General features: G+C 46.5%; 1 protein-coding gene across 1 annotated transcript in view; it reads right to left on the bottom strand.

Annotated features, from left to right (window-relative positions):
- FRAS1 (Fraser extracellular matrix complex subunit 1) overlaps positions 1 to 23,621 on the bottom strand; it is a 106,139-nt gene that overhangs the window by 49,145 nt on the left and 33,373 nt on the right. Inside the window, exons 5-19 of the mRNA XM_058838902.1 lie at positions 22,548 to 22,707; positions 21,882 to 22,015; positions 19,177 to 19,260; positions 18,444 to 18,545; positions 18,156 to 18,347; positions 14,819 to 14,908; positions 13,839 to 13,986; positions 11,858 to 12,001; positions 11,432 to 11,566; positions 6,606 to 6,749; positions 5,183 to 5,323; positions 4,642 to 4,782; positions 3,666 to 3,839; positions 1,569 to 1,709; positions 190 to 333 (exon numbers count right to left, since the gene is read on the bottom strand). Of these exons, the coding sequence (XP_058694885.1) occupies positions 190 to 333; positions 1,569 to 1,709; positions 3,666 to 3,839; positions 4,642 to 4,782; positions 5,183 to 5,323; positions 6,606 to 6,749; positions 11,432 to 11,566; positions 11,858 to 12,001; positions 13,839 to 13,986; positions 14,819 to 14,908; positions 18,156 to 18,347; positions 18,444 to 18,545; positions 19,177 to 19,260; positions 21,882 to 22,015; positions 22,548 to 22,707 (2,074 nt within the window). The remainder of the gene's footprint in view (positions 1 to 189; positions 334 to 1,568; positions 1,710 to 3,665; positions 3,840 to 4,641; positions 4,783 to 5,182; positions 5,324 to 6,605; positions 6,750 to 11,431; positions 11,567 to 11,857; positions 12,002 to 13,838; positions 13,987 to 14,818; positions 14,909 to 18,155; positions 18,348 to 18,443; positions 18,546 to 19,176; positions 19,261 to 21,881; positions 22,016 to 22,547; positions 22,708 to 23,621) is intronic.

The following is a 23,621-nucleotide window of genomic DNA, read 5'->3' as shown; positions in this document are numbered from 1 at the left end:
ACACGGCAATGCTTGCTGCGCCAGCTTTACTTTAGGGCCCCATAAACTGCTTCTCTGGATCACAAACTTTAACTTAACTCCTTTCCCTGAAGGTCTGAGCAGGATCTAAGCAGCTTTCCTGGCAGTGTGAAGCAGCAGTCTAATGGCACAGACTAATGGCTCATCCCCCACAGCAGCTCCCTTACTCACCCACACAATACCCCACCAGGTTGAGGTACTGCTCCTCCTTGCAGCTTGTCCTACACTTCCCACGATCCAGAGTGGCATGGGGGTGGCAGGTGGAGCATTCCCAATCAGAGGGGCCATGGCATGTCTTGCAGGATGGATGACAGGCTGAGGAAGAGAATCAACACTCCTGGTTATGCTCCTGATGCACCCTCTCCTCTCCCTTCCCAAAACACCAGCTCCCACCATCATTTATATTCCTACAAAACACGGGCATAAAATGGTCTGATGGCACCAGGGGACTGCAGGGTTGTGGTTTGGAAGGCTCTCACATCCTCATTTTGAATAAACAAGATGAGGAATGGCTTGCCAGTTTAAGAAATGTGATTTGTTCCCCTCATTAATCAAGGTATAGATCCAGGCACAAAATAAAAGAGAGAGGGAGAGACTGGCCCTGTTATTCCTCCCTCCTGCATATGCTTGTGCATATAAAAAACCAGAGTGGGATGCACAGGGGAGATAAATTAAACTTCTCTTGGGACTGTATGAACACCACTGTGGAGCTCGATATGCATGAGAGGAAAACCGAGGAAGGATTTCTCCACCAAGCCCTCCCAAACCGAAACCTCTAAAGCAGGAATGCCCAGCCAGCTCATTAGCCATTTTCTGTCTGCTAAAGGCTCAACAAAGACATGGCAGAGAAAGTGGCTTAAGAACACTCAAAAATATTTAATGGACTGCTTTTGTATCCTTCCAGCTTGAAAGACAGATGTCAGATCTCCATGCTACAGATCTGAGGGAGATAAAAATACTACGGCTAACAGGCAGTAAAAAATTCTTAAAAACTACTTTCAAAGCTCTTTATGAATAAAAGGACACAGCTTGTAAGAAGCCACTTTCCTGACACTGAAATTTTGTTTCTAAGACATTTTTATGAGCCTGAAACCACGTAAAGCAGCACTCAGCAGTTACCTCAGCTCTAAGGTGGCAGTGCACACCTCAGAACTGATGAATCTTTACAATGGTCTGCCAAAGAAATCTATTTATAGAGTTGTTCCTTGGCTGGAAAAGTTGAATAAATGAGCAACGGATTTTAGAAAAGGCTCTTCTCTCTAAATTTGAGGCTTAGCCTAATAAAAGCATTCTATTTATTGGTGTTGTCCATTAAAGAGGTTTTTTTCCTAGCACACAAGCTAGGAACATCATCCTGGAATCAAGCACGAAACATCTTCAGGGAAACAGTCCCGAGGAGCAAAACTGAGCATAATTTATGATTCCAAGTGTACATCTCCCTCCCATTAGGAGGAGATTCCATTCCCTGAAATTGGACTACCCTATTCTCCCCTGAAAAACACTTCAACAGCTTGATAAAAAGCAGCAGGGCAGGCTGCAGGGGCACTCACAGGAGCAGCGATCCCCATGGCTGAACATTCCCTGGGGACACGTGGGGAGGCACCTTCCCTCCAGCAGCACAGCAGGAGCTGGGCAAGCCGTGCAGTCCTGGGAAGAATTCCCCACGCAGCTTGCACAGGAGGGGTGGCACTCTGCAGGGAAGGGGAAAAAAAAACAAGAACACACAGAAAGCCCAATTAATTCTGGCTTGTTTCGCTTCTTACTGCCTCAAAATATGGCCAGATTGCTTTCTTCCCAAGGATGACAGGAAGGGATTTTTTTCCTTTACAGAATTCTCTGCTTGTAAGAGGCAGAAAGGAGTACAAAGTGGAGCACAGTTCCTGAAGATAAGGAGCAAGCAGAGGCAGCTGCATATTTAATATTTCTTTGCACCCATGCAGTTCATTACTGAAATGCAAAGCTGAGCTGCCCAACACCGTGTGATGCTGCTGTCCTCTCCAGAAGAGCTCTGGGGTTCTGCAAACTTACCAGCTGCTGGAACCACCTTCTGTTATCACCCTGCAGTTACTCCAGGCAGGTTCTCCTGTCACTGCACAGTTACCATCAGCCATTCTGGAGCAAACATCCACAGAGGTGGACTGGCCACCTGAAGCTCACCACAAGGATGATCCAGCAAGAAGGAAGAGCGCAGTTAAAAATTGCACTTCTTTCCTGGCACTGACCCTAAAGCAAACCATCTCCAACTAAGCCATCTGATTAAAGAAATACATCAACTCACTAGCTAAAAACATCATGTTTATCAGAGCAGTGGCTGGAGGCCACAGGTTCCACCGTGTGGGTTGAACACAGACTTCTGGACTGTGGGGAGACAAGACACAGGGCTGGAGAGAAGACATTAAATGAAATAAAATAATTTATACAACTACACTTAGCTGGCTGCAAGGGAGATCTTTCAGGTCCCTCCCAACCCAGGCCATTCTGATTCTACAAAACCAGCATTTTGCCTTACATATGAACATGTTTCTGTTCTGCACAATGTTGTGGGTTTGCTTTTTCCAAAAGGTTGAACCTCCAAACCTCGCATGAGTATTTTATAGTGAGAGCTCAGAGTTTGACATCTTGAGCTCTCACCCCTTTCTACAATAAATCAAACTCCCACTCTAATGCCACCCCTGACACAGCAGAACCAATACCACAAGGGCTGTGCTGGGATTCTTGCCCCATGAGATAATTCAGTGCTGTCACTGAGCTCTGCTCAGGCCTGGTCACCCACCTGAGGCAGGGATATATGGATTTCCTCACACCGTTTCTACCCCATGACCTGGACTCAGCCAGGAAAACCCATTACCTGCCAAGGAACAGCCACTGTATGGATTGTACACTAAACTAATGCCTTCAGGAATCAGGTCAAAGCACTGGAATGAGCTTGTACTCATTCCAATGAGCTGAGACAAAGAGATAAAATAACTGGATTAAATAACTGGATTTTAAATTATGTCCACTTTGAAAAGATTTTTTTTTTTTCCAACAGGAAGAAATAGCCACCAGTTGTGCTGTTACTATTGTTATTACTACTACTTTACTTTAGTCACTATCTCTCTGACTGGTAGGAAACCACACATATCCCCAGTGCACACCGCATTAGCCACTTTTCCAAACTCTAGCTTTCATGGAAATGCTAGCTGGTATTTCAGGAGCAGGGATAGCAGGTATGCTGCAGGGCATGTAGCAGAAGAGCTTCCTCAAAAGAAAAGACTGCTGTGGGATGTCTTGACCTGCTCCAAGGGCTAAGAAGGAAAAAGCTCAGTCTCTTCTGAAAAGGCTTTAAGGATTGATCCTGCTTCAAAGTAAGTTGGTGCTAAAAATCACGTACTCAGCTTCAATGGAAAGGAGGCTACGCTGAGCTGAGCTGTGCAGGCTTGAACAGAGGCACTTAAAAAGAAAGTACCTGGGTCTTTTAGTCAGGAGTCTTATGTAGATTATATTTTCCCTCAAAAGTACTAGGATTTGCCATTTTGAAAGTTACAGAGCTGAAACACTCATGGCAGTCACGAGGCAAGCAGAGGGCTTCCGGCATATACGAATCAAACACGGTACAAGCTCCCCCCAAACACCCACGCCCCAGGGCTTTGAACAGCTCCTCTCACCTCTGCAGACTCCTGTGCTATCCACATGGAACTGGGATGGGCAGAGGGGGAGGCAAAGGCCATGGAGAGCTCCTTCCCCGGGCAGGTGAGGCTGCAGGACGTCCTCAGGCGCCCGGCACTGCAGGCAGCGCGCGGCCCCCGGGCCGGCACAGGAGCGGCAGGATGGGTGGCAACCTGGGCATAGGGGGAGAGAGCCATGAGAGCCACAGCTTTACCAGGGAGAAGGACAAGGGACAGCTTTCCCAAGGCCCAACAGCATCTGGTCCTGGTTGCTACAACAGAACAGGGATTTTAGAAAAGTACTTTGACATCATTCCCCTCGCCCCCAAGGAACGGCGCTTTTCCCGAGTAAAGCTGATGAACAAATAAGAAACTGCAGCCCTGTGCCACAGGCAGCCAATTCTCCTTTAATTTGTGGAACTGCAACAGTGAGCTCAATCTCACTAGGAGGGACAGCAAGGAATGACAGTGAGAAGGGCTCACACGAAGCAGAAATTCACCTTCCCTATTTTCGTTTTTCCCACAACTGCAAAGATGACCTCAGTCTTTGCAAATCTACCAGATGTATGTGGAGCTTCATACCATGAATATGGGGAATTTCATACTACCTAGATGTGGAATTTCATACTAGGTAGATGTGGAATTTCATACTAAGCAGATGTAGAACTTCATACCAGGTAGATGTGGAATTTCATCCACCTCTTAACTCATGTTGAGGTAAAAACCTGGAAGCAATGAACATTTATTTCAGCAGTGTGCACAGAGAAGAAGGAAAAAGCCCAAAAAAGTCCCTGAAATCGCTAAATCCTGAAGGTGTGAAAGCAGAAATTATGTGGGTAAACCTGCTTTTTCTCAAAGCAGAAAACAATCAACAGGAAAGGCAGGAATTAAGCACTGACTGCTTCAGCATCGGAGAAAGGAAAAACAAAACCTGGTTTACAGCAGCTGGGGAACTTATTCCAAGTACAGAGCTTACCCTTGCAGATGTTGTGATCCTGGTAAAATCCCTCTCCACAGCTCTCCAGGCACTGGCCCTGGCGCAATGCCAGAGGGAAGGAACAGGAGGTGCAGTGAGTGGCCAGAGGTCCCTCGCACGTGGAGCATGAAGCGTGACAAGCTGATAAAGAAACGGAGCACACAGAGCTGCAACATCCCATTTTTACTCCTTGAGAGTGGTGTTGCTGACTACAGCCTTCTCCAGCTGTAGAAAACTCCCAGCTGGAATGAGACTCAACTAGGTGAACTAATGAGAGCAGAAGTTCCCATGTATTAGTAAGTACTAACAGTAATAACTCTCGCTCGCACGATGTTTTGAATGTTTCGCCAGGAAAAGAGGTTATTGAAACAATCCACCACAAGTGAACCCAAGGAAAACAAACAAAAAAAAATAAAATTCCCTGTCCCTACTCCCATTTCTCTGTTCTTAAAATTCCCTCCCCACGTTTATGGAAGAGCAGACAATGCAAGGAGAGTGCCTTGAGAGCCTTGGAAAGGGTCATGCAAAATCCAGCTCTTACCTCCGCATCTCCCACTGGCAGTCGGGAAATGCCCGTCTGGGCACCGAGGGATGCACTTCCCCTCGTGTAACAGCTTCCCTGCAGCACAGCTCACACACCTGGCTGCCTCTGCAGAGCACCTCTCACAGAACTGGCCACAAGCTGCCAGGAGAACAGCTCATTAATGACATGCACTCAATTAGGGAACAACAGCAGAGCCATCAACCTCTCCCCACGTATGGAATCCACCCTATAAATCTTTACATGGCAGTGCACAGCAAGCAGCAGTTAACAGACTGCTCAGGAAGGAGTGGGGGAAAGATGATTTCAACAAGTGGTAATTTCCCCCGTCCCCATTTTCTTCAAAGTGGGAAAATGCAGCTAAAATCAAGCATGATAATTTTTCTTATCAATTCCCCTGGTCTATATTGTCCCAGGCAATCAGCTCTGAACTGACCTCTTGTCCAAGAGCACCAAGGAACTCTGGCTTCCCTAAGGCAATATGCTGCTGGATATTTTTAAGAGTCAAGCATTTTACTTAACCAATTTCTGTTTCTTTTCACTAGACAAAAGAGATCTCCAGCTGGGTATCAAAATGCATGGTTTGTGGTAGAAGGTGAAAGGTCTGAACCTCAGAGGTTTCAAGGAACAGCTATGGGGTTTCAAGAAACCACTGGCAATAAAAACCAAACCCAAGTTAAATTTCCTTTTCAGCCATAAGATTTCAAGCCTGCACACTTAAAACATAGGTGAATAAAACTACCTTGTACAGACATGGGCCAAAATGAAGAGGAACACCTGGTCATCCAGAATAAGCACAAATAGCAATCATTTTGCCACCATGTTCCAGCTTTTAAACTCTCTCTAGCAAAGTGTGACCCAGACACACCTGTGTGAGCCGCACACCTGAAGCCCAACAAGCCCTGACTGACCATGCACAGTCCTCTGAAACAGCTGGAATGCATGTGGCAAATGTCAGATTCCTTGAGATTTTTTTTCTCACCCCCCTTCAGGATCTGTTTGACTTAGATCTTTCAATTCCCTCTAGCCACCTCTTCTCCCTTTCTCCCAGCAAACCTTCCCAGCTCCCAAGGCACATCTGCTGTGCAGGTATTAGTTACTGTGATGCTGAATTATAATTAAATTTACAGAAACCTGCCGGCAAAAGCCATTTTTCTTTCCGCAGACAAATGGATTTGTCAAGCCCTCAGAAACAACTCGGGTTCTCAAGCTGTTCAGCGAGGAAAAACCCCTTAAACCTTGCAGCATCTGATTAGTGTTAATGAATTTAATAATCTCACAAACAAACAGCAGCTTCCCTCATCCTGCAGGAAGGCACGAGGTGCAGCTGGCTTGTCAGACTCGAATAAAGTCACAGCTGCTGCACGGCTAAATGAAATATTGATTCCCGCTCGTGCAGAGCATTTCTCTCCCAGCTATTTACCAGTGCAGATGCCATCCTTTGGGTAGAAGCCCTGGCCACAGCTGGGCAGGCAGAGCCCTGCTTGGAGCACGTGTGATGGGTCTTTGCAGGACAGGCAGTGGTTCTCTGCAGCTCCCCAGCACGAGGAGCAGGACTCGTGACAGGCTGCAGGGGAGAGAAGTGTAGGATTAGCAAATAACCCGCTTCCAGCCAGCTCCTTACAACAAAGAGCCTGCACCACTTCACTTCTTCACGGGTTTGCTCAGGCTTGCACTGCTCCAGAAGATGAAAAAATAACAAACACAACCCACTGCTGCTCTTAGGTTAGAACCTGTCATCCAAGCCATCCCGGCAGGACGACTTCCAGCTGCATTTTGCACGTGGAATGTGACAGCAGCACAGATCAGAGTAGCTGTTATCAGCCCAGGAAGAGTGTTGGGAACACTGTAAAGTGCCTGGTGCCAGGGGCTGCAGAAGCACAAAGGGAAATAGGAATAGATCCCATCTCAGATCCTGGGGGTGACTGCTGACAGTAACCCAGCTCCGGGCACACACACACAGAACTGCGCTGCGGGGCTGAACTCAATGTTTGGCAAAATGAGAAACAAGCCAGCCTGCTTCCAGGAACAACTCCTCCTGTCCTTCCATGTGCAGAAGGAACTGACTTATCAGGAATCCTGACATGCTCAGCCTGAGTAATTCCTGGGGAAAATAAGGGACACAGACTCCTATCAGATCCTGTGCTCCCAGTGTTGCAGGAACGGTGCAAATTACAGTTCTTTTAGCTGTTACATTTGGTTTGGGTTTGTTTTTTTTCTTAATTACACCCAAATATGTTCCAAAAATGTTCTTCAATTCATTATTTCACAATAAGGCAGGTACATGCTTGTGCTCCCAGTCTGTGGCAGGTGGGGGAAGGAAACTTCTTGATGTTTGCCCTGCAAACACGTCCCAAGTTGCAGCCACCCAAGAAAAATCTCATCTGTGAGCAGCATCAGTGCAAGGCAGAAACCAGCAGCAGCTCATCCACAGATCCTGGAGCACATTATACACAGAGGGGCATAACACCCCATCCCTCCCAGGGGATTTCACTGTTGCCCAAGGCAGGGAAGTGCTATCAGCTCCATCTCACACGGAGGGAACTGGAACACCTGGGGTTAGAACAGGGAGTGTTCAGGGGGCAAGACACAGGACAATTTGAGCTCATGCCCAGCACGTGGTCCTCTGGCATTCTGGATGCTCCTTCTCCACACTACCATCCTGGTTTATCTTCCCTTTTCTTGTCTTGATTAGCTGTTTGCTCTCCCCCTTCCTGCATCGTCTTTCCCTCCACCTCATTCCTGATCTTTCCAGAATGCTGTGGCTCTTCTGCTTCCTGAACACTCCAGTGTGAGGGGTCTCTCAAAAGGACCCTGGGCATCCTGTACTGGATAGGATCTTCCCCTCACAATCCCAGCACAATGAGCACCAACCATCCCATCCCAAGGCAGAGCATGTGCAGAGTTTCCTGCTCCAGTCAATCATTTCCCTTGCTGATAAAAAACCCTGCATCTCACTCCAGCTTGGATGATTCTCAGGGCACGTCTACACTCCAAAGTTAACTGCAGAGCATGAGTTCATGCTGTAAATTTCTAAGCAGTGGAATGTCCTCACTTCACCTTCCAGACCTGCCTATTCTGCTCCTCTCTGAGCTCAGTCTAACTTTCACCATGTATTTGAAAGAGTGGGTGCCAGGACTCAGATCCCTTAACTGCAGACTTCCCACTGCATGGCTGGGACCCCTGCCTGTTAACCTGCCTCAGTATGTCAGCACTTCTGAACATTCCCAGTCATTTGCAAAGCTCTCAATTCCTCCCTAGAGGTGCTGCTCCCTTCCAAGAGACACTTCTCCCTGCTGGCAGCCTGTTTTTAAACAGTTACCAGTTGGCTCTTGCTGGCCCTTGGCAAAGCCCTGTGAGGGGGGGGAGGCACAGGTTGCCTGGAGAAGCCGTGGCTGCCCTGGATCCCTGGAAGTGTTTAAAGCCAGATTGGATGGAGCTGTGAGCAACCTGGGATAGTGGAAAGCATCCACAGCAGAGGGGTTGGAACAGGATAATCTTTACAGTCTCTTCCAACCCAAACCATTCTGTGATTCCCTGATCCCGTGATTACACACCCTGACTCCAGAATCCCTGGCTCTTTCAGCACTGGATCACTGCCAGGCTCAACAGCTGCTCCTCACCCAAACAGCCAGGCACCAACTCCACAGAAAGAACAAGGGAAAAATGGAAGCATTCAATGAGTCACCGTCAGCTCAAACATCTTTGCCTGCAGCAATGAAGTGGCTGTGTGAAAATATATCAACAAAAGTGACTGCATGGCCAGGAAGCTGGTTCCAACCCCCTGGCTATTTCCAGCTGGGATTTGTAGGGGCTGTTTTGCAGCTCACCAAACTCTCTCTTCCCAGGTCTGACCACAGCAGAAGGGCAATGCCAGTGGTATCCCAGCAAGAACACAGAAGGCACTGCAGGGCTTGGGGGTCCCACAGATGTGTGCCACCTCTCCCCTGCACTCCTCCCTGGGAGCTGGGCAAGCTCAGCTCAGCCACACTCAGCCCTGGATCCTGGAGGATGCCCCACAGCCAGGGACAGCACGGAAAAGCAACATGTAGGGAGCAGAAATCCAAGTGCTTTGCTCCAGAGTGAGATGGGTCTGTTAGTGTCAAGTTACACACTTCAACGTTCGCATTTTGGGAGATGAAAGCTGAAACACTCCAGCTCTGCCTGGGCTTTTGAATAATCCTGAAAACATAAATAATTAAGTTAGGAGAAGGCAGTGAGAGCATTAAACACTGCAAGTCCTTCGAGCCCTTCCATTCTACCAAGCAGACACAGTTTATCTTTGCTTTGCCTTTGGTGGGGGAGCTCTTTTTTTGCCAAGGGAGAACCCACCACTCTGCCTGACACAAACTCAACCATGACCTTCTAATCCACTGCTACATAACTGAACTTATTACCTCTTATTCTCCATTTTACTTTCTCTTAATGGTTTTAATCCTTCACAGAAGCAAGTGGGGGGATAGGGGCAGCAAACAACCCTGGTGTAGGATTAAAATAGGGCAGAGATCAAACAACTGTAATCAAAAACTGAAAAGGGACTCAATTAGACCAGTTGTTACAAAACACGAACAAAAGGAAAGGCTAATTCACTGTGTTTTTCTACAATGCAGACAACAGTGTTTCTACAAGAGGACAGAGCAAGAAACCTGGTGCTAAGTCTCTTTCAAGTCCAGAGTGAATTCCTCAAGAGGGACTTTACTGGAACTATAGCAATTAACACAGTCTAGTTCATCCTTTCTGTGATTTTGGAACATGCTTATTGTGGATGTAAAAACCATTATGAGGAAAATCTTTGGGAGCAGTCTGAGGCCCGTCTCCACAATGTGATTAGAGATTTGCAGGAATAAAGAGGATACAAGGAAAGAGTGAACGGCCGTGAATTACGGACCGCATCTGAAATGTAAGACTTTCTCCACTGGTTTGACTTTATGCAGAAAATGCAGCCAGGCAGAACTAAAGCAAATTGGTTTAATTCCCTTGAGGAAAGAGGAACAAATTTTCCCAGCAACGTTCAGCTACAAGCATGCGTGACTGCAAATTTGGATGGAGCGTACAATCGGTAATCTACAAACCAGCAATAAAATGAAACATTAGCCTTTCCCTACCCCTTCAGCAGTACATGGGCACTGCCAATTAAAACACCAAGAGCAGGTGGAAAGGAAATGATAAAATAAAACCCAATGAAGTAGAAGATTATTTGATACTTAAGCCTATAAATTCTTTTGGACTGGGTCTCTCTTGTCTATTTATACATCCACAGCAGAGTCCTGGGCTGTAGTGGCTGCTGGAGGACGGAGTTTTTTCAGCCTTTCAAAATCTGAAACAAGTGGTGAGCTCTTCAAGGGAAACCACTTGAGAAAAGGAAGCTGGACTTACCATCTAAAGTGCTTTGCCCTGAAATGTGCCAAAAGCCCCCAGCCTGTATTAAATTCTGAGCAAGACAGTTAGTTCCAAAGAAATTCAAGAGACGGCTCAGAAGTTAAGCAGTCGTTCCACCCCTCTGCTGAATCAGAGCTGCAGGAATAATTAGAAGCCTTCTACAAAAGGCCAACATCAAGACGAGAAAAGTGTTAATTTTAGAGAAAACAATTAAACTGCCATGATGAAAAAGCAGCTGCTCTACAGTTTGGGGAGAGTTTAAAGTTATTTCAAAGGAGATGGGGAAGCTCATAAAAGCACTGTCATAGTTCCTTCAAAGAGAAAGCTAACTTCCACATCTTACTCTCACTCTTTCCAAGTGCTATGATAAAGGATTTAGACACATCTCAGTGTTTTATAGAATTGCCAATTTACTCTGTGAAAATGCTTCCTGAGAGCAGCGAGCTCAATGCACTTCCAGGAAGTGCACACAGTATGGAGCAAATGAATGACAAAACTAAGCAGGAAACTTCCCCAGAAAGTATTTCCTGAGTGCTATCAATCCCCCACCCCTCCAAGCAATTTTGCATCCACCTCAAAGTAACATATCCTGAAAGGTCTGGCATGAGCAGGCGCTGGCAGTCTGCACTGAAGTCAAAAAAACACACAACAGAACTGATCCACTGAGGAACTGCCGTGACTATTTCCCCAAGCAGTGATCAATTTTACCCTGTATGACTCGGTTCCTCTGTTCACTGACTCCTTCCTTTACTCTAGGGTAAACATTAACACCTATGTCAACAGCAGGTGCCTCAAGAGAGAGGGTTCCCATAGCCCAGGTACAGCTTTTGCCATCACAAGAGCACTGCAGCCTCTTTTGCTCCCAGGTACCTGTGCAGAGGAGCTGATCCTGAACGTAGCCCTTCCCACAGGAACTCACACACTGCCCATCCTTCAGCAGCAGGGGTGTCCGGCACGAGGAGCACTCAAATCCACTGGTGCAGGCTGAGCAGGTCTCATTGCAGGCTTCCAGGGGAAAGAAGAGAGAAGAAAAATCAATCCCAAATCCCTGCTGCAGAAAGAACCCCCACCCCGCTCTGACGAGATGGTTTTGCCTCATTCTGGCTAAAGAGTCGAAGAATTTGCGTCTGCTTCCATCTGAAACCTCACAAAGCCTCGTGTTTCCAACGCAGCACGTGCCTGGATGCTTTTCCAACCAAAGCCTGGCAATCTCTTCATGATGAACCCATGGGATCCCACAGCCAGAATTACAGCATGCAGCAGAGAAGGAGGGGTATAACCCCTTGCAGGAATTACCTAAGCAGGCCCCCCCGTGCTGGTAGAAGCCCTGTCCACACATCTCCACGCAGCGCCCGTCCTGCAGCCGCTTCCCGGGGTCCCGGCAGGAGTCACAGCCATCAGAGGCCTGGGAGCAGCTCACACAGTCTGGGTGGCACTCACCTGGCACAGGGGGAACACACAGAGCAGTGCTGGCAGCCAGGAAGGAGCAAAACAGTGCCACTCCGAAATCAAAGTGAAATTCATGGCTTGTTTCCCTGGGTGTTACAAGGTGCGTTAGCTTTGGAGTGGGTTTTTATATACTGGATTATATCAAAGGGGCTAAATGTTTTATTGCTCTATTTAGTATGTGAGAAGTCATTATATAGACTCAGATTTTCTAGGCAATTGATTAAAAGGGTATTCATTGTCCACATGGTTTCTCAGCAGTAAAAATTGTGAGCCACCAGGAATTAACAGCCTGAAACAACCTGAATTTGAGATTCTTAAAGCCAAACCCTGCAGTAAGTCAAGACTCTGTGTCCATGCCAGGTCAGAGTAGAGATGGAAGAATGCTTCCACCTCCAGAAAAACCTTGATGGCACAGCACCACAGAAGTACTTCCTGGCCACAAGTACTTGGAGAGATATAGAACAGAATAATTTTTCTCTGACTACAAAAAAAAGCCCCTCTGCTCCCAGCCAAGTGTTCTCAGTGAGACTCCAAGCCAAAAGTTCTCAGTGAGAGGGAATATTTACAGGTTTTAACATAAATACACCAGTGCCCAGGGCTTTTTGGTTTCCCCTGCCTGAAAAGGAATGGGTTCTCTCTGCCAGCTTCCCCCAGAACACCTCTGAGAAGCAGCAATCAATTTTTGCTGGCTTTATGGAAGCAGATGCAGCAGGGGCTGGTGTTCTGGGCTCACAGACTGAACCGCTGCAGGCTGCATTTTGCATTTGTTTCTCATCCCCCACCGCTGCAAGACAGAAAAACACAGAGGGAAAACAGCAGGCCTGGGTAAGGGAAATTGCCAGTTACCCTTCAAGACACAAAAAATGCAGGCTTGGCTCTGTATGTCTCTCTATGACTCCAAAGCCTGGGCTTCCCAAAATGCTACCACGATGCCACCACTTTTTCAGGGATAACCAGCAGACAGAGGTACTTCTTGATAAGGAGAAGGGAGAGGTGCTGAGAGCACTGTATCATCTATCCCTCCCTCAGCAGCCTGTGCAGATGCTGTTCCCTCTCAAAAATCCAGGACAATTCCATCTGAACTGACCAAACCCACTTTTTCCTCACTTCTCTTTCTGTAGTGCTTTGCACTTCCATTAGCATGCAGCAAATAACAAGCTTTAAAACAAGGAGATGCTAAATGTGCCCCAGCACAATTAAACTGTGAAGCTACTCTCTTTTTTACTGAGATAAAGCATTAACTGGAGCACCCTGATAAAACCAAAGTTATATGAATGCAACAAGAAGAGCTACCCAAAAGAAGGAGCAATCCACAGCTAAAGCCTCCCAGCCATGAAATGTAAATGCAGGGGAATGACAATATCCTGGAGAAAAAGGAATTTATAGGCAAAATTACCATATAAGCCAAGGCTATGCTAGTCTTTCCAAACAATTATTAACTGGCAGCCATTCAGCCCCAGGTGAGCTTGCGGCATAGAAGTGGATGCACTTTCTTTCTTCTTCCCACTCCCAAGAGATAATCAGGAGCCCATAAACTCTGAAACTCACGCTAGGATTCAGAAAGGAGCAGGGAAAGAAAAGAGAAAAAGACAAAACTCTTCCAAAACACCAACCCTGAGGAGAAGTTCTTATGCCAAAATAAAGTTGCCATTTAAATCAGGGGAAGTCACTGGGAGCCTCAAACTTATCTAGGAACTAAATTGTAGGGAAACTAGTTAATTAGCAACTGAAAAATGGAGACAAGATAAGATTCCACTGGGGATCAGAGTGCTGCTGGGGGAGTGAAGGCTGCAGGGATTCCAGAAGAAGGATTTCCCTGGCTCTGTACCTGGCTGGCAGCGTGGACAGCAGTCTCCCTTGGCCTCCAGAGGCCGGCTGCCCCTCGGGCAGGGCGGGCAGGAGCGCTGGAAGCAGGTCACCTCCCCATCCCTGCACTCACATTCCCGGCATGGCCCTTCTGCCCAGGTCTCCCCGTTCTGCAGGAGAAAGAAACACAGCTTCAGGAGCCAAGGAAAGCCTCGGTGCTGATCTGGCAGGTGGAGAGATCTCCGGGTGAAACAGCACAGGGATGAAGGGCTCCGCAGAAAAGAGACAAGCAGGCATTTTAAATGCTCACAAAGCCAGCTCCTCTCTCAGAAAGGACAAAACAGCAACTGGAAAAAAGCTCCCACCTTAGTGTTTTACCTCACCTGGGGCAGGGAAAGGGATCTGAGCAAAGAAAGGCTCAGCACGTTAAAAAAGCCCCGAAAAATATTAAATTTCCCATTTCCCGCATCTGTTGGCAAAGAGCAGCTGTCAGCTCCAGTGCTCATCCGTGAGGGCAAGGAAAAATCCACCACTGGTATATTTAAACTGAGAGAATCAATGTTTCCTTTCTCTTTAACTTCAGAGGGAAGTTCCTTGAAAATATTAATAATGGGCTCCTGTTGCTGTAAAGATTATAATTAGTGGGATATATTGTCAGAAAGCTACACACTGCCCCAGCTCTGTAGCTTCTACTTGATAGGATTAAAATCAACTATCTTTATGAAATGTGCAGGAAACCTCTGAGCAGGGATATTAAATATTAAAGGAGAATGATTGATTGAGCTGCACAAAGGAGACCAAGGAAAAGTGAAATTCTGCGGCCGATGCACACGAGTGTTTCTGCAAACTGCAAAAGCAATCTGCAGATGATATTAATGGATTATTTTTCTGCTAACACTTGCAAATAATATCCTTCTCAGAACCAGAGAGGGAGAGCCAACCCCTCCAAACCTTTGTGAGCAGAACTCTCTATTCCCTGCTGCAAAGTACAAGGATACTCACAGCTTTGGTATGTTCTTTGTAAACACAGTAACTACGGCTGGAGATACACTCAGGACAGCACTTCCCCTCTAAGTGAATTAATTCTTCACCCTGTGAGGAAGAGAAAAGGTTGCAGCAATTCCAAGGGAATCCACATCACCAAAACCGCTGTGGAATGCCGAGGTAGAACAGCTCTTGCCCTGGAATGCAATCTCCAATATCTAATTTCACCTTATCTTCTCCGTATCCCACTTCATCTCTGCAGGTATAGTTTGAAAAATGTGCTTAGCCAATATTGCAGTTGCTGAAGAAAGCTCAGAAAAGGCCTCGGAATTCAGCGATAAGGCCATTACTTCATCCCTAAATCCCGCAGAGAAATACTCCCCCTTTTTTTCCGTGGATCACTGGGATTTCACCGGACCAACCTCAAGATTTCAATGCATAGAGGCTTACCTTCATTTTGAATGCTCTACTTTTACTTCCCCGAGAGAATTTCAAAGCACATGCTCTATTTATCCCAGATGGAAAAAGCCTGTTCTTTGTCACAACTGTACAGCTCCGCAGATTCCACTTAAATAACTTCAGTTTGAAGATAAGAATTTAGCAGCAGGAAAAAGGAATAAAGTGCCCCAATTCACCACAACTCTTTGTGCCCAAGTGGAAGCTGAATATTTAGAAAAGAGAGAGACTTTTTTTCCTAGGGAACCAGGACACAGCTCACAAGAAACAGCTTCGGTTTCCAAGATTACCAGGTAGTTCTTCTGATTTATGCCAATCCTGCTCCAGGATAATTTTCCCTGTGCCACACTGGCACACTCAGTTTTTGTATGGGAATTATTAAATTAATTAATTTATTATTAAAGGCACAGACAGGGTGACACCAGCACTGCTCATTGTTAGGTTCACCAAGGGAGAACACCTAAGTGACACTCTCTGACATCCCTGGTGCATTCCTGAGCAGGGGATGCCAGAGGAGGAACCATCTGGTTTCTTAAGTCACCGAGGACCACACACGGCCTAAACCTCCCTCTGCTGCTTCTACACATTTCTGCTCTTCAATTACTCCAAAATGCCTTTGGCAGGGCTTGGCTCTCATGTCACTACTGTGTACTGTAAACTCTCCCACCCACATCCACAAACACAGGCTACAGGAAAACTGGGAACGACTATCCATGGAACACGGCTTGCCTAGCCCAAAAAATCACAGCTATGCTGTTCTGCCAAGGCTCAGAGAAGGGAGAGGCTGTGGGAGATAAGTTGTGGCTTTGCTGCAGAGAGATTGATCATATTCCAGGTTGAGAACGTGCTCACAGCCTGCTGAAAAAGGCTTTTTGAGGATTAGGTCAGAATCACCACAGACACTTGGCTGGACAAGCTTGTTTGAAAGGGTTTGGAGCTAAACCTCTCACAGTTCCTATCTGCGGCCTCATTACGCTTCCAGTAGGATGATGTGACCAGGAAATTCATAGGTGCCTTATGAAGAGAGAAATCCAAGTGCTCCTGGCTTCTCATGGGCTCTGATTTTATTGAGGCAGGTGCCTAAATAAACAGACCTGCAACTTCACAAGGAAAATACAAAGGAAAAAGAAAACATAGAATTTGTTTTTTGAATAAACATTTTTTTGTAATTAATTAATGCACACCTTGCACTGTTGAGGCAAACTAGGACTGAGCATGACCTGAGGAGTCCTGAACCCTACAGGTTAACATCTCCAGCTCTTGTCCTGGAAAACACCCCTGGCTTTTCTGAATAATGGAAATTTTTTTTGTCAGTACCCAAGATGTGAGCATGAATATTAACTAATCTTCCCCACTGAGCCATGACAGCACGCCATCATCATTAGTGTAAATGATCCAATTTACAGCCAGGAGCACGAAGGCAGCTTGCTCAAACAGCTGCAAGTGCACGAGATTTTATGACAACCATTTTATTTTCATCCAGCAAAAAAAAAAATCTCTCTGAGCAGTTTCAGGTTGTGTGATCAGCAGCAGCAGCACCGTGGCAGGGGTGACTTGGGGTCCCAGGCTCGCTGCGTTTCGGCTGTTTCAAAGGCACGGTCACAGCTGAACACACACTTTTTACACCTTGATGCACCCTATTTTTCTACAGTTTGGGAGTCTGTGTGTGGATTTTCACTCCTTTGAACACTCATTAAAACAAGCTAATCCCGTGAAACTGTTATGTCTGGGTTTTGGCTGGACCTCAGACACACCACAAGGGTGCTGCTGCTCAAGATTTAGCAGCAGAAAAAGCATCATCACTGAGACAGAAAACCCAGGAGGCCACAGTACTTTCCCTTTTCCTCACTGACACTGTGGAGCAGTAGGTATAAAACAGGTAAGAGCCCACCAACTGGAACAGATCACAGAATGGTTTGGGTTGGAAGGGACAAGTGGTGTTGGACACTTCCAGGGATCCAGGGGCAGCCACAGCTTCTCTGGGCAGCCTGTGCCAGGGCCTCACCTCCCTCAAAGGGAACAACCTGCTCCTAATATCCAGTTTAAGCTACTTTCTGCCACTGTGAACCCACTCCCCTCTTATCATGTCACTCCAGACCCTTGTAAAAAGTCTCTCCATCTTCCTTGGAGCCCCTCAGGTACTGGAAAGCCACAATTGGGTCACCCTAAAGCTTCCTCTTCTCCAGGCTGAACAATCCCAATCATCTCAGCCCGTGCAGTGACAAACAAGGCACAAGTCTTAACCCACTGCAAAAAAAACCAATTCAAAGCATTTTTGTACCTGTGTGGGTGAAGCATTTAACCCTACCTAATGCATTTTGCACATCCACTGCAGAGCAAATAGAACAGAACCTGGCAGGGAGGGTATTAGTTTTGGAGCAAACAGCAGTGGGAATAAAATACTTTGCCAGCTTCACTTCCATGCTAAGAGTGGCATGGAAGAAATGAAGGAAAGTACAACACTGACTTCCATATCCAGCTACCTCGCTGAAGGCCACTGCAGCACACACAATGAGGACAAAAGGAACATTTCTTAGGCTTTTAACCATCTCTGACCTGCACATTCTCCCCATGCTCAGCTCCTGGTAAATCCAGCGATCGCCACTGAATCCTCTGTGTGTCTGATCCTCCACTACAGCAGGCACACACAGCACGGGAGGGAATCCAAGTTAAATCAGTCACTGCTTTGCTTCACAATGGAAGCCCACTGTGCAAACTTGCATGGGGAATTCCAGGTTTGCTCTCCTTCCCTGTGAAATGTTTTTGAGGGGACTGCACAAAACAAGGGCCAGTTCTTCGAGTGTCTCAAGCCGAGAAAAAATAGAAAGGGAGGTGGGGAAAAAAAATAAAAATCCCAAGACTTGACAGGTCCATCCTGGCAGAAGAAAGCCTTTCTCACCTTGGCACACTCCACTTTGGCACACTCAGCTCCCTGGCAGGTGACCTGCCCCTCCTGGCACAGGCAGAAGTCACAGCTGGTGCTGTTCCACATCTCTCCGTGGTACCTGACGGTGCCACCGTGCAAGCAGCTCCCTTTGGAAGACACACACTCCTCACAGCACTTCCCGGGGCGCTGCACCTTGCTCTCCCCCTAAAAACACCAGCCAGCAGTGAGCAGGGCTGCCTGAAGCCCTTGGCACAGCAGAAGGTGCAGCTGGGGCATCAGAGGTGGGTGATTTCTCAGTACCTTCTGGCAGGGGACAGAGCCACAGGTCTCCCTCAGACATCTCACTTCTCCTCTCTGACACACACACGCAGTGCAGGCATTTTTTTGCCACTGCTCCCCGTGCTGTTGAAAAAGAACATGGATGCAGTTGTTGAACACTCTTGGAAAACAACCAAATTCCTTCCAGAAACCTGAGCTGCTTATGGAATATGATGGCTCCTTCTGCACGTCTGTATCAGATAATAAACTTTTCTTAAACAAATGCTGATCTCTACATGCTCAGCAAACAGGAAGAAGAGGGACTGAGGTCTAGATGACACTGTGGGTGTGTATTTCTCATTCATTGCAAGCTAGTGGTGTTGGGGAGGCCTGAACTGCTATTATTAGCCAAAAAAAATCATGGACAGAAAATCCCACATACATACATTCATTGACTAATGCATTCAATTAATTCCAGATGACACAATGAAAGCTATAAATACTTTGACCACCAGTGCTTTCTGCTTTCCTCCTTCAAAGCAAGTGTGAAAAGAAAAGCGCCTCATTTGCTTGGCCCAGCAAACTTCCTTTCTGCTGGCCAGCAAATTCTTATCTAGGCCTGATGGATTTCACCTCTCCTGCCTTTCCAGGAGGGAAAAAAAGCAGTGTTTGTACTGAGCTCTCAGTGCTGGCAGCAAGTCAGAGGCTGGGAAGAAGGAAAAGAGAGAAGTGCCAAAAATGGTGAGTGGTTTTGGTGTGGTTTGTCACAAGTCACCTGGAACGTTCTTCCCGACACGGAGCAGGGCTTTGGGACACATTCTGGGCAGCATTTTCCAGGAGACAGAACCATGACTTCCTCCTAAACAGAAGGCAGAGACAAGGAGAAGAAAGAATAACGTGTGGGTCAGCATCAGTGCTTGGAATTCCAGGCATTTAGCATCCATGGGATAACCCACTGCCACTCAGGGTTTCGTTTCGGCCCGAAAAGCAGCACAAGGGCAGAGTAAAAGGCTTGAAAGATGTTTTCTCCACCTCATTTTCTGGGCTTATTTAGGTGGCAGCTGAGGTCTGAACACATGGAGAGATGCAGATAAATTCATACACATGACATAAAGTACTTATATTCAGGCATGCAGATACACAGGGGAAAAAATAAATATACAGCTACGCAGGGAAGCACAATAAAGCAGGAGATGGATGAGAGAAGTTTTTTTTCCGGAATTGCCACATTTTGAGGTTTGAAGGTGTGATTTACACTCACCACCTCTCAAGCATCTGCACTGTTTTAGTTAAATCTATCCATACTGTCTGTGCAGATGTTAAATTATGCTTAAAACTGCATTTTTCTCATTTCAATTTTTTTTTTTACGACAGGTTTCAATCACGTTGGAAAAGGCCGGCACTTCACACCAACATAACTTGTGTGGCCCAACTCCAACCATCCAAAACCTGTCTAATTCCACTGCTCCCAGTCCTTGTACATCCAACATCCAGCTGGGAATAGCACTGTTCATCAGCACCTCCCTCCAGCCACGCCAGGATGATCAGAAGACCCTGGAATTACAGCAGAAATGCCAAGCACCACCATCTCATCTTCTTCATCAGTCAAATCCTGGGCTTCCAAAGAAAGAGTGGAAGACTTTCTGCCAAAGTTACCAAGGACAGATTTCCCAGCAGAGTTAAAAGACCTTTTTTTTTTTGTGTATTTTGGTGGCATGCAACAGGGATTTTTGGCATTCTTCTCCCTCAGCACTTAGGGAAGAGCAAAGTTATCTGAAAGATGGAAGATGAGAGTTTAATCCCGGGAGAATTTCTGTCTTGGCTTTTGATGGAGTGGAGAACAAAGGAAGGGACGGAGATAAAGGCCCATCCAAGAAAACTGAGCTTTGATTGAGATCAGAAGAGGTTCCTTGCACATCCTGCTAACGTCCCTTCCACCGGGAAATGTCCTTGGTAGGAAATATCTGGAACACCATCAGAATTGGCTTTCTGCTGCATTAACTTGGATGCTGCCAGCCAACTACTCTCAAATACATCACAGCAACAACACAGTCACTCCTGAATCCACCAATTAGATCCTAATGATTAGCTGATTAAACATTAGTGCAATGGCTCAGCAGGTTACACCAGTCCACTTGGAGTGGGAAAGGAGGGATCTAGAGCAAGCATAAATCTGTTTTCATGCAAAGCACTTAGTAAATGAATACTAATGGAATATCTCAGGACAAAGCAAAACACAATTATCACACACACAAACAGGTGGGGTTTCTTCTATCAAAAATAAATAAATAAAATAAAAAGAAATAGTGCTAATTGTCCAAACATCTGGTCCAGTAACAGAAAGCTGGGAAAGCATCAACAGAAGAAAAAAAAAAAAAAAGTTTATGAGTACTGGTTTTGATTTTCTCAGGGAAGAGTTCTCAGTCAGGAAGCTTCTGGATTTGTTACTGGAGTGTGGTAACAGATCTAAAAATACTTGGAAAATGGCAGCCCCTAAAACATCCAGTCAAGGTCAGAGATGAGGATTTCCAGGGAGCCAGCTCCTGTACAAAGGAGTACACCAAGGGGCCCAAAACCAGGGTACAGTGGGCCCAATGAAAAAGACCCAAAGAGCACAGTCACACCCTTCAGCACTTGGAATACAGTAACAAGAACTCCAAAAATGGGTTTTCCCAGAGTCTGGAGTACTGTGTACAGTTTGCTGCCTTTACTAACCCTGTGTGAACGCTCTGTAGAGTCTTGTAGAGTTTTGGCTGTGTTGATCCCTGCATAAATGCTAAAAACTCATCACTTGTGCACAGCAAAGACCTTGGAAACAGCAATGTCCCTCTGTTCTCCTAATTGGACTAAAACCATGAGATTGCCTAACTCCTCTTCCCAGTTTTGTTGTTTTCTAAACACCAACACACGGAAGGAACACTGCTCTGAGACTTTTCTGCCTTGTATTTCTGAACTCCTGAAGGCAAAAGGGGAATTTCATCCACAGCTGGCTATCCTCAGAAGCATTTCTAGAGTTCTTGTACAAAAAAAAAAAAAAAAAAAAAAAAAAGTAACAAGACTTGCAAACCAAACTTTCCAGCTGCAAACTAAACACTGAAATTTGTGAAGATAAACCCCATTATAAATCTTGTGCTTTCATTCCTTCGCTCAACAGAAATAGAAACATTTCCTGACCAATTCCAGATCATGTTTTTTGGGTAGAAAACAAAAAGCAATTCCTTTAAACAGAATTTGTGCCTAATTAACCAGCAAAGGGATGATAAAAATAAAATGCTGGGGAAAGAAGATATCAGGGAAGAGACACACAGGCTTCATCATCAGTCCACACCATTTCTGCAGGTCAAATATCTCTTTTCCACATCACCCACTCGTCACCCAGAAGCTTTGCCTGCTGGTTTGGTCCCCAGCACGAGAAATGCACACTGCCCAAGGAAAAGGAGGTGCTGAGGAACATTTCCTAGAAGGCAGGAGGGTCCTGACCTGGCTGCAGAGCAGAGGCTGGCAGGAAGCTGTGGAGCACTGAGTTGCACCATCCCTGCAGACACATCTGGAGCAGCGGCCCAGGCTCCAGCCCTCGCCGTCCTGGAACACGTGGCCGTCGAAGGAGCAAGGCTCTAAGGGACAGGAAAACAAGGGGGACGTTTCTTTTCCAACAGCCTTGAATCCCTTTCTGTCACCCAACATGAAAACACAGCTTTTGTCCATCTCAGAATTCAAATCTGTAGTTTGTCAAAGCAGGTGAAGAGGGCAACAACTCCACCAGTTTCCAAGGGGCTTGTGATTTAAGGATGCACTTCTCCCACTGGGACTCTACAAGAAAAGGCATCCAACAGCTGAAGAAGCATTTCTGGAACTTGCCAAGTCCAAGTTCCTAGGAAATACCTGAGGTTTTTTCCCCAGTTTTAATCTCCAAAATGAGGACACATTATGCACATCTTCCCAGTGCTTAAAGCATGTCCCCACCTCCCAGCCCATGGGAGAAACCTTTAAAAATGTAAATGTGGCAGCAGGACAGAAAGGGAATTAAGAGACATGCCTGCCCCCAGTGTCTTCCCAACAAAAGTGAACAAGAAAAGAAAGGCTTTCCAGATTTGGGGCTAAGAAGGAGGTTCTGAGCTCAGATCAATGGAACAAGACAGTACTCACCACCACGGCCCACACATTTGGGGCAGCAGGAGCCCTGGGCAGTGTCCTGCAGCTCCCCTTGCCCACAGGTGAGGGCTGGGCAGGTCCTGGGGCTGCAGGTCACCTTCCCGTGGGCACAGGAGCACTGGACACATCCCGAGCTGGCCCACTGCGTGCCATGCTGCACACGAGACAAAAAGGACACAGAAAGCACAGTGAGACCTGCAAGTAAGTCCTCTCCCTTTTCCAGCTCCTCCTCTCTCAAGGATGAGACTTGGCACTGGTGACAAGTGGCTTTCTGACCCTGTGACAGTGGAACTGGGATGTGAAATGTGATTGTAGGTACATCCAGGTCCATATCCTTCTTGTGGGGATGCCTATCCAAAGAACAGGCTCAAAAAGAGACAAGAGACAGAAGCTGCAGCAGGAGAACAGCACAGGAAAATGCAGAAATAGCACAAGAGGAAATAAAATGCATTATGATAGGACACAGTACCACCAAATCCGGCACCATAGTGCCACCAAGGCACAAAGAAACCTGAGAAGGGGATGGGTGTGATATCCCTCCTGTTCCAGTTTTTATTTAGCTCGTAGCAGCTTCATGCTGGCCACACCTCATGCTGGAACAGAGGGTTACAACATCCATCTCAGGTGTGGAGAGTACAGCCCACATGTGTCTGGGCAGTCTAGCATATTTCTTGAGATTTGGACCTGACTTTCCTCTTGTCAAACAGAAAAGTCTGTAAGAGACCACACATAGGACTTGAGTTTGCTGTTAAGCCATTTTTCTGCATTTGCCAGTTGTTTGACATGATTCATTAACTACTACCCATGAATCTTGATTTTTTGCCTTATCTCCAGACACTTATTCTGATTGTTTTGGCCTTTCAACCCCCCTAGGTGCAACCACATCCCAGAACCTGCTTCTTGAATAATTCAGGATTACAGAATGCAGAACCCAGGTCGCAGAGCAGCAATCAATCTCCGGCAGCACAGATGGCTGCTGAGAGAAAAGCACAGCTAATATGTCAAGTCCACTGTGCTCTGCTCCCCTCCTGATGTCACTGCACTGTCTCAGTCATCCACAGAAACAGC

This window comes from Poecile atricapillus, chromosome 4 (genome assembly GCF_030490865.1).
Source record: "Poecile atricapillus isolate bPoeAtr1 chromosome 4, bPoeAtr1.hap1, whole genome shotgun sequence".
Taxonomy (NCBI): Eukaryota; Metazoa; Chordata; class Aves; order Passeriformes; family Paridae; genus Poecile; species Poecile atricapillus.
Note: the sequence above shows the minus strand (reverse complement) of the source record. Positions and strands in the feature narration are given on the sequence as shown.